This window comes from Arachis hypogaea, chromosome 2, assembly GCF_003086295.3.
Source record: "Arachis hypogaea cultivar Tifrunner chromosome 2, arahy.Tifrunner.gnm2.J5K5, whole genome shotgun sequence".
NCBI classification, from domain to species: domain Eukaryota; kingdom Viridiplantae; phylum Streptophyta; class Magnoliopsida; order Fabales; family Fabaceae; genus Arachis; species Arachis hypogaea.
The window spans coordinates 96,150,346-96,161,441 of NC_092037.1; the positions used below are offsets into that span (position 1 = coordinate 96,150,346).

Genomic DNA, 11,096 nt, shown 5'->3' on the forward strand with positions numbered 1-11,096 from the left:
ATAATGAAAAAGTATTAGTCATTGCCATCTCTTTGTCTTTTTTTTTCTTTTATTTATTATTTTAATTTTCTCTTTTCCCCTTTTTCTATTTAAAAAAGCTGTCAAATCTATTTGTATTTTAATACTTATGCTTACAAAGTATATGAAATTGATTATTTAAACCATTATTAAGGCATAAATTTATATAACATAACTTTTCAGAAATTTTTCTTTGATAGAACATTTCCTACTGTCTAACGGTTGATGAGTAGTAATTTTTAGAAGAAAAAAAAATACAGAGAACTGACCTTTAATGAGTTAATATTAATTATATTTTATTAAAAAAATATTTTATTTTGGAAAATTTAATAGGGTATAATAAGAGTTTAGTATATACAAGGACGGACATTAGAGGATGAGTGGAGGGACGGACATTAGGAGGTGGGTGGAGATTTGACCCCTTCAAACTTCTTTTTTTTTTAAATAATAATAATAAATTATTAAATATGATTTAATTTTTTAAAAAATTTATTTAATATTTAATTTAGTATAATAAAAATTCAATTCAACTTAAATATTAATGATTTATAATATTTAAAAAGTAAATAATAATATATTATTATTAATATTTTTTAATTAAATAAAATTTTTCAAATTTTATAAAATGGATTTTTTCTTTTTGTAATTGTCTTTTTTATTTATTTGGTATTAATTTTTTCTGTTTTAACTGTTACAATTAAAAAAATTTTTTAACTATGAATATTATAAAAAATGACTCAGAAATAAAATGAAATATGAATTTTTTATTAATTATCTTTTAATTATATTAAAAAAATTACTGTAAAATTTGATATAAATTCTATTATCGATTAATTCTATGATATAAAAAAGAGATAATACTCAATTTGGTCCCTGAATTTACACGCGAGTCTCAATTTAGTCCCTGAAGTTTCAATTGCCTCTATTTAGTCCCCGAAGTTTATAAACGTGCCTCATATTAGTCCCTGAGACCATTTTTAATATAAAAACGTTAATAGAGCGCTGTTATAGACTATCACATGTCACGTTAAAACTTGTAAAATGATGCAATTTTGGTTTTGATATTTAAATAGCTCAAAAACGACTTCGTATTACTTATTTTGTTAGGTAAAATTTTAATAAACACCATTTAGGATGTTGTTTTTGGGTTATTTGAGTACCAAAACCAAAATGATATCATTTTACAAAGTTTAGTGTGGCATCCGGCTATCACGACAGTGTTCCGTTAACGTTTGTACGTTGAAAATTGTTTCAAGGACTAACATGAGTTATGTTCACAAAGTTTAGGGACCAAATAGAGGCAATTGAAACTTTAAGGACTAAATTGAGACTTGCGTATAAGTTCAGGGACCAAATTGAGTATTATCTCTATAAAAAATCGATCACTTCGTTAATAAAAAATTTATACATATTTTTTATATTTTAAAATATATTTTTTATCAATTTATTTTTATAATACAATTTATTTATATACTTTTTTATATAATTTTTTAATATTACATATATTATTAACCTCTTATAATAATATTTCTGTATCCATTCCAAAACTAAATGAGATATACAACAAATCCTAATGAAAAAGCTAAGTAAGATAATAACCGGAGTAGAATATGCACGGTATATACTTCTTAAGTTCTTATAACATTTTCTCCTTTTTATACTGCAAAAATAATAAAATAGAGGAATAATGAAAAATAGAACATTATTAGAGTTGTGGTGATATGAGATAAACACGTTGTTTAATTTCTTCCCCCTGATTTCACTTTAATTTCTTTTCAGTTACTCCCTAATACACTTAATAATAAGTATAATTATTAATAAATTATTTAATTTCCTATGTTTTTCTTCAAGAATCACCCTTATATAAAATTGTTGAATAATTTATAAAACCAACAAAAAGAAAACAAAACATAAAAATAAAGTAAAAAAAAATTGATCGTAAACTCCAATTTTTACCTTATTATTATTATTATTATTATAGAATAAACAAGATTATTTTAATCAGAATAGAGAGCCACAGATAATTAAAGCAGAGACGTGAGATTGATGTTAACCAAAGAATCGACAACAGAAAGAGACAAAAGAAAAAGGAAAAACTGAAAAAGCCTTTCATAATAATATTTTAAAAAATATTATTAAAATTAAAATAATAATTTTTTATTATTTAATAATATTTTAAAAAAATATTGTTAAAAAATTACTAAAATATAATTTTAATTGTATTTGTAACAATATTTATAATTAATTAATTATGGTAACTATTATAAATCTAATCATACTAAAATTTAACTTTTTATTTTTCTCTTTTTTTTTTGTGGTTTACTTATTTTTCTCTTTTTAACATAATGGCAAGTGATACAGAAAGCAATAGACAAAAACACCACAAAGCCCAACCCAAAATAATGTATAAATAAATATTATTAAAAAAATACTAAAAAAAATCAAATTAAGTTAATCTAATGATTAATTTATTGGTCTATTTAAATAAATGTTAAAAATTCGAATCACAACTTGTATATACAGCAATTTATTTGCCAGGCCTGTCAGGCGAAGAAATATTGTGAGAAACCAAATAAAAAAAAGGACCAAATAAATAATGCAAGAATACTACTTGCTCGCAAAACTTATTTCTTTGGAACTAAATTGCATTTTAGTCGTCTCATTCAAATTTCAATTGTTTTCTTTTTCATTAAAATTTTAAAATGTATTCTTTTAAAGTATATATTCACCACTAGACACAATTCTTTTATGCTTTATAGGTCATTTAAATTAAATGTTTGACAAACTCTGTAATTGATCTAATCGTGAATAATTTGGGTTATGTATAAGGTTTTAGATTCATACTTTATTGTGTTATATAATAAAAAAATGTTGACAACAACTTTTACAGAAATGTCAAGTCTGAATAAAATTCAAACTTTTTATATTAATTAAAAGAATCTAATTTTTGTTTGCATTTGAAATATGCACCATAAAAACAATGGCTAACCATTAATTAATTTTTAAGTAGAATTAGAACCGAGTCAAATTAATTTGTAAATTAATTTAAATTTAACTAATTAATAGTTTGATAATTATAAATATTTAACTTGTAAAGAGGATTAACAGAGAATTAATTTATCATTTTTAATTAATAATAATAATGATGATGATTAATGTACAAATATTCAATATATCTATATTAATTTTTTATATAAAATTTATAATTATCTTTATACATATATAATTATGATAGAAAACATAGTCCAAAAATAATATATGTAATTAAGAATTTTTATATATAAAAATAATTAATTTAATTATTCTGTTAATTCCCATAATTTTATTAAATTTGTAATTAATATTTATATTTTTTTAATTAGATCTTTATATTATTTTTAATTCTTTATCAGTATAAATAATATTAAAATTAATAGAATATTTTTCATAAATTAAAGATACTCATAATTAAAAACTTAATCAAATTTTTTATCACATAATTTTTAAGAAGAATATTTTATTAATTTTAACGTACTTTTTTATTACAAAAATAGCTTAATTATAAAATTTTTATAAAAATTTAATTAAAACTATATAAAAAATTAATTATAAAAAAATTAATAAAATAATTAAACTAATATAATTGATAAACAAAATTGAATTTAATTTGATTTGACTCATGTATTTAGGTACTTTATAAAAAAGAACTACAATTTTTTTCTATGGAATGAAAACAAGAACCATCAAACCAACCACATTAACACGTTGTTTGATTTGAAAGAATATGAGTGGAAAAAAATGTACAGAAAAAGAAAATAGATGAATAATTAAATTTTTTGTTATTTGATTTAGGAGAGAAAATAGAAAGAAAAAAAAAAGTGACATGTAACTCATCCAACTATTTTTTTTTTCATACATAAGATGAAAACGGATAAAAAATATGTCAACAATACTAAAATTACATCTTTGCATTTTATATAATATAAATAGTAAAATTTTTAAATTTATTCTCTTTGAAATTTCAAAACACATCCTCCTGCTCTTTAGTTAGAAAAAATATTTTTTATTAATAAAAATAATTTATTAAAATTTTAAAAATTAATTTAGATGATTATTTTTTTTGAAAAAAATTACTTAAATATATTAATAAATTATAATTTATATATAATATAGATAAAAATATTAATATAATTTTATTCTATTATCATTTTTTTATTTTTTATTCAAATAAAAAAATTCTTTTTATTTTTTATTTATTTTCTTTTCATATAAATAATACACAAATAAATTTATTCATTTTTTATTTTTTTTTCTATTTTTTTCTCTCATTTTCCATTATAAATCTAAACAATGTGTAAGTTAAAAAGAAATAAATACATTTTTCCCAAGTTTTTTGTATTGAATTTTCACTGCAAACTAGAAATGGTTTAAATAAAGGAATATATACATTTTTTTTTAAAATAAAGCTCAACACATTAAAGTGGAGAAATCAGAATCAGACATTAAATCAAACAGACAACTAAAGAAATTAATACAATCACTGATAAAAAAAATTTTCATGTCATCTTCGGTATAGCCATCAACAACACAGGGAATGGACACCTCTCCACTCATTGCAGCTAAATAAGGTCATGTTGATAATTTCTTCTACCCCTTTGCTCTTATTATGAAAAATCCTCTTATTTTTTTCCAACTAAATATTATAAATGATCGCACAGAAGCACATCAACCATTGCTTTCGGTCCTTTTTTCTACGCGACACTTTTGTCCAACTAAGAAAATGCGCCTTCATCAAATCCGGAAGAGACCACTGGCGGCCAAAACCAGCTATCTACACACTCCACACCTACCAAACAAAATCACAGCCAAGAAACAAGTGATGGACCTGTTCATCTTCCTTGTTGCATAAGACACAACCAATATCATCCTGACTAATAATTCTGAACCGTCTCAGTCTATCCTTCGTATTCACCCTGCCTATCAAGACAAACCAAGCAAACAGCTCCACTCTTGGTGGAACTAAACTTTTCCAGATGGTCTTAGTGAAGTTGTAGCTAGTTACATCCTGGGGAAGCATTTTCTCCTACAACACCTGCACAAATGAGTTAGTCGAAAAAATACCTAGTCTATCATATTTCCACGCAACTTTCTCCTCTTTGTTATTTACTAGCCTCACATGTATCAAAGTCTCAGGTCGCTGACTCAAAGATCCAACTCCCACTAAAAAAAGCTCTCGCCTCCATTGAAAGTTCCAAATCTACTCTAACCCATCCCAAAACCCGCAATCCCCTATAACCGATCAACCTTGGTTTGAAACAAAGAAAAGTCGGGAGAACCGTTCTTTCAAAGCTCCACAATATAACCATACATCCTCCCAGAACCGAGTTCGTCGCCCGTCACCAATCTCTATGGACAAGCTTGTAATCATCTTATTCCTTATATGTTGGTCTTGGAATTATATTTGGCAAGATATCCTTCCATGGACCTCCTCTGGTGAGTAGCATTTGAGTGGATAGTAGCTTATTCGGATTGAGATTATTACATGAATAGACTACCTTCTTCCACAACGGGCACTCCTCCTTTGCGAACCACCACCACCACTTAAACAGTAGCGCAGTGTTAAGAATCATAGCATCTCCCACACCCAACCCACCTAACTTCCTAGGTGTCTGCACCACTTCCCATCTCACTAACGCCATACCATTCCTTCCATCCTTCTTGCTCCATAGGAATCTTCTATGCAAAGAGATCAATTTCTCAGCAACAGCCTTCGACATCTTATATAAACTCAAATAATACACCGGCAAGCTATTTAAAACTGATTTGATAAGTACCAACTTCCCAACTCTTTTTAGCACCTTAACTTTTCAAAGGCTGAGTTTGTCCTCTACCTTGTTAATTATAGACTTCCAGGTCTTTACCAACCTCGGATTTGCTCCTAAAGAAATTTCAAGGTATTTAATTGGAAGGGTACCTTCTTTACAACCCAACAAGTCACACATACGTTGTACCTACTACTCCTCATAATTGATTGGGATCAAACTGGACTTCTCAAAATTAATACTTAACCCTGACATCAACTCAAAGCAACGTAGAAGCCGCTTATAATTCTTCATAGTCTCCTCTTCCAGTGGGCAAAACAAAATAGTGTTATCAGCAAATTGAAGATGTGACAACTCTATACTGTATCTCCCAACCACCAACGGCAATATTTTCCTGTTCTTCACTGCCTCTTCAACCATTCTATGCAGAAAATTCACAACCAACACAAACAAGAACAGAGAAAGCAGGTCACCTTGTCTTAAACCCCTTTCCATCTTGAATGACTTAGTTGGCGAACCATTTATTAAGACTGACATAGAAGCAGTGGTCACACACTCCATAACCCACGCCTGTCATCTACGCCCAAATCCCATCTTCTGCAACACAATATCTACAAAACTCCACCTGACTCTATCATATGTTTTTTGAAAATCTAACTTGATAATCGCTGTCTCCTTTTTCCTCAACTTAAGCCAGTGTACCATTTCACACGCAATGAGCGTCCCATCATGAATTTTTCTCCCTTAACAAATGCACTCTGAGTCTCCCCTACTAACCCTGACATAACTTATTGCATTCTCCTAACTAGCACCTTTGAGATAACCTTATATACACTCCCCACCATACTAATAGGTCTCAGGTCTTTAATCTCTTTTGCACCAGTAAATTTAGGGGCCAACGCCACTCAGGTTATATTGGCATCTATGAGCAACCTAGACGTCTGAAAGAAACCCATCACAGTTACCGTAAATTCAGACCCAATCTCAACCCAGTACCTCTTTATGAAATTCATGTTGTAACCATCACAGCCTGGTGCTTTAGAGGCCTCACAATCCCACACGACCTCTATACTCTACCATTATGGGACATTAGTTACTTATTAGTGGGTTTGGTCAGAATATAATTTATATAAGGTGAATTGTGATGGGAGTATCTTCTTAAATTTTGGTAATTTCAATTTTAGTTATGTGCTATAGAATGACAAAGGTCATTGGATAGTTGGCAGCGCCAAAAAGATCTCAAGTATAAATGTATTTCGATTTGAAGTACAGGCGATATGGTGTGATCTTTTATTGGTGTTAGAATGTAGAATTAATAAACTTGTTTGTGAAATTGACTCCATTGAGACATATATGCTTGTTAATCAATGGAAAATTCTTCAGTGTCATAATGTATCTCATCTTCTTGCAAAAGTGTTTGCATAAAAATGCGAAATAATATTTTTATTTGGTTTTTTCTTATTCCTAGAAAAACTAATAAGTTGCAGGCATTTTGGTAAAACAAGATGTTGAGAGTGTACATGACTCAGTTCGACTCAAAGACTCGGTCTAAATTTAAATGCTTTGGGAATTAATCTGGTGTGATTTCATCGGATCTAAGATCGAATAAGGGTCTCAAAAATAGACCCGATTATTATTTATGGTCGAATCAAGGCGAATTTAGTTTTACCCGACTTATATACATCTTAAAGGGACTAAAAAAGATATATATTTTAAATTAATTTTAATATTATATTATATTAATTATAAGCTTATTGTTTGGTTTTTAATTACACTTGTTGAATTAGAAAATATATAAAAGAAGCATAAAATTAGATTTTATGGACAAATTCAAATTCAAATATGAATATCAACTTTTCGATAACAAATATGTTTTTTTTTTTATAAATAAGTGTATTATAATTTTTTAACATAAAATTTATCAATATTTGGACAACACCAATTTAAATCCGTTTTTAGTGTGACCCAAAAATAATAAAATTTTGTCAAAAGTAAAATCGGATAAAATTCTCAAAAAATAAATCTAATTATTATTTAAAATTAAATCTGAATCAAAATAAATTTGACTTCATTTGACCCTACACACCTCTCCAAAATACTATTAGAAGCCTGACCATTATTCTTGACTTCAAAAACCCACTGCAAATTTTACATAGTATTTAGTTTAGTCTTTTTCGATTTTTTTTCTTTTTATTTATTCCCCTTAAAAAAAACCAAATTTTACTGTAAAGAAAAAAGGAAAAAAACAATTCATAGCCAATAAATAATACTAAGTAGAAAATTATAACACATACTGAATATTGGTGTTTAAATATATATATATATATATCAATTTATATAATTTAAAATATAATAATTAAATATTTTTTTACATAAATGTTAAATTTATGTTCATCTAAAAAATAAATCCCTATGACAAAAAAAAAAAAATCCTGTTAATTTTTTTTTAAAAAAAAAAGGACAAAAGGAAAAGGAAGACACACATGACGCAACAGTCGAGAGTGGGAGAGGCAAGGAGAGAGAAGAACACATTAACACAGAGAGAGAAAGAAGAAAGATAGACCACCTCACTTTCCTCTTTCACCATTTTCCTCCTTCTTCCTCCTCCTTCTTCTTCTTCTCCTGTCTTTCTCTCTCTACCATGAATTCAAGCAAAACAGAGGAAGAAGACCTCTTCCTCCCGGACCACCACCAGATCCCACCTTCCACCACCACCACCACCGCCACCACCTACCCCTCCACCTTCTCCCTCCTTTTCCCTCCATCCCCATCCCCTTCCCACTCCCCTCCATCTCACTCCAGCTCAGACCACTCTCCCCCGCACTCCCCTCGGCCCCAAGCCCAAGCCCAAGACCAAGACCAAGACCACCACTCCAAAACCCTATCTTCCTCCTCCTTCTTCATCTCCCCTGAACCCCACATCTCGTCCCAATTCTACACCTTCAACCCCGAATCCCACTCCCTCATGATCCGCTCCCTCCTCCACCACCGCCTCCCCTCCGCCGCTGAGATCGTCGCCGCCACACCTCGCTCTGTCCTCAAATCCTGGCGCACCGTCTGGAAGGACCGAAACGAAGAAACCGCCTACCTCACAGCATGGAAGCGAATCCAAGACAAGCTCCAAACTCATCTCGACCCTAACGGTAACCCTTTTCTGTGCTTCAAGAACAACACCAACCAGTTTGTTTCTCACATTAATCAGTGGCAAGACATAGTTATGTCCTCACATGGCGACACCGATCTCAGGCACTTTAGTTTGAAAGAGACCATTGAGAGGATCAAGCAAATGTGGACCGTTGGAGCTAAATTCTATGGAATTCCCGAGAGTTACATTAGGGTTTGTGTTGCAGCTTGTCCGGTGTGCTCGTCGGGGGAAGGTGGTGGTGGCGGTGGTGGTGGAGCTGGCTCCAGGAGCAAGAGGAGAAGGTTTGAGTATACTGAGAGCTTCGACGTGCCGGCAAAAGAGGTGCCTAGTAGGTTGCAGCAATTGGCGACGAAGCACAAGGTTGTGTTGTGTATTAGGCAGAAGTATATTAGGTATAAGCCGTTTATGGCGGAGGTGAAGGATTATGCGTGCCATAGGGCTGGTGAGCCGGCAGCGAAGAAGTCCAAAGTTTTGAAGAGGGAGCCTTATGCTTCTAAGAGGTGTGGGTGTGGGTTTAGGATTAGGGCAATAGTTCCAATCACGAATTACAATGAGAAGGACAAGAGTTTTGTGTATCAAGAGGAAGGGATGGCGGTTTTTAAGCTCTATGCCGTGCATTCAGGGCACGAGCCGGGGCCTTTGGATGGGAATGCTAGGATTATGCATAGGGTTGTTGGGCATAAAGGAGGGTATTTGATGGATCAGGAGAATGTGTATGGGGTTAGTGAGGACATGGAGAGTGAAGGGTTTGGTTTGATTAGGGGAAATGATGATGGGGATTTGCAGTTTTCGGTGTTGCAGCAGGTGCAGGAGTTGAGGACTGAGGTTGCAATGCTGGAAGGGAAGGTTTCGAAGATACCAGGCGAGTTGCTGGGATCGGTTTCAAGGGAGTTGTTTGATATTGTGAATAAGATTAGGAGTATAGGGGAAATTGAGGGGTTGAAGCCTATTGGGTTGATTTCTGATAAGTCGCACGAGGATGATGTCTTGGTTGGGGATAATGATCTCACAAATTGGAGTAATCACCATGATAGGATCTATGGGGATGGCAAGGATACTGAGCTGATTGAGGATGATGAAGATAGTTTCGGCCGCACTTTGGGGGAAGTTGTTTCTTGGGACCATATGAGAGCAGATTGTAGGAGTCAGAAAGATCTTATAAGCGATAGTTGCAAGCCTGAGAAGTGGTTGAAGTGCAGTGATTTTGATGAGAAAGGCATCCTTGATTGTGAGGATACTAAACTAACCAAGCCCATGAGGCATGACGAATCCATAGTTTCGGATGTAGGCGGCCTTAGCTGTATACAGGTCGATAGTTTCTATCAAGACAATACTAAGTGGTATGATTCTCCTTGTGGCTTGGATACTGGTGCTGATTGTGGAGATAGTGGATTCTGTCATGAAGAGATTTTATAGCTTTCCATGTACATCAGAGTTAATCCACACTAACTTAGGGATCACCGATCAGATTCCACTGAGGCTATTTAACCCCCTTTCCAGCGAAACAGAAGTGGGATTGTATATTTATGTATACAGAAGATTGGAGCCGCTCACATGCTTTTAGGTGTATTTATTAGTGTGGTTCTGTAAAGTATGACCGGTTTATGCTTCTTTTTGCACATAACTTCATTATGAGTATGACTATATCTGGTAACCTTGTTTTTGGCCTTCAGTTTTATAATGTTGGTCCTTATATCAGTGTTTTTTCGGTCTTCTATTTTGAACTTAAAAGAGACTGTTGTATGTATTATGAGAAGCCATTCACGACTTGTTTCCCACCTCATTGTGGTGTGTTTGAACTTTCTTTATGACATGTGTGCGCGTCACTCCTTATCCGGTTCTTCTACATATTTACTCATTGCCAATGTGTAATAGATCATTTATCTGTTTGATCGATGTGAAGATTATTAGTTGCTATGACTCAGTGGTGAGACATCCCAATATATGATCATGTAACTCTTCTCTACCTTTTAAGTCATCTTTGCACTGCTTTTGGCTATTGATTTTACAGTGAATTGGAGGTTGCAGGTTGGTGGTACTGTAACAGATGTCCTCAGGTACATCCACCTTTGCCCTGTTTAGAACTTAAAAAATTGTTTGGCGCAGGTTTACTATGTAGTCTGTAATATGTT

The 11,096-nt window shown here is 31.6% G+C and overlaps 1 protein-coding gene across 1 annotated transcript; it reads left to right on the plus strand.

Moving 5' to 3' along the window:
- The first annotated feature begins 8,300 nt into the window (after positions 1–8,300).
- On the plus strand, positions 8,301–10,797 carry LOC112753607 (uncharacterized). Its single transcript, XM_025801625.2, has one exon. It carries the CDS (start codon positions 8,461–8,463, stop codon positions 10,378–10,380), a length of 1,920 nt encoding a protein of 639 aa, XP_025657410.1. The 5' UTR covers positions 8,301–8,460; the 3' UTR covers positions 10,381–10,797.
- Positions 10,798–11,096: the final 299 nt, after the last annotated feature.

Bases quoted from the DNA above. Each gene is read 5' to 3' on its own strand.
- LOC112753607 (XM_025801625.2), top strand. From the start codon at position 8,461: ATGAATTCAAGCAAAACAGAGGAAGAAGACCTCTTCCTCCCGGACCAC.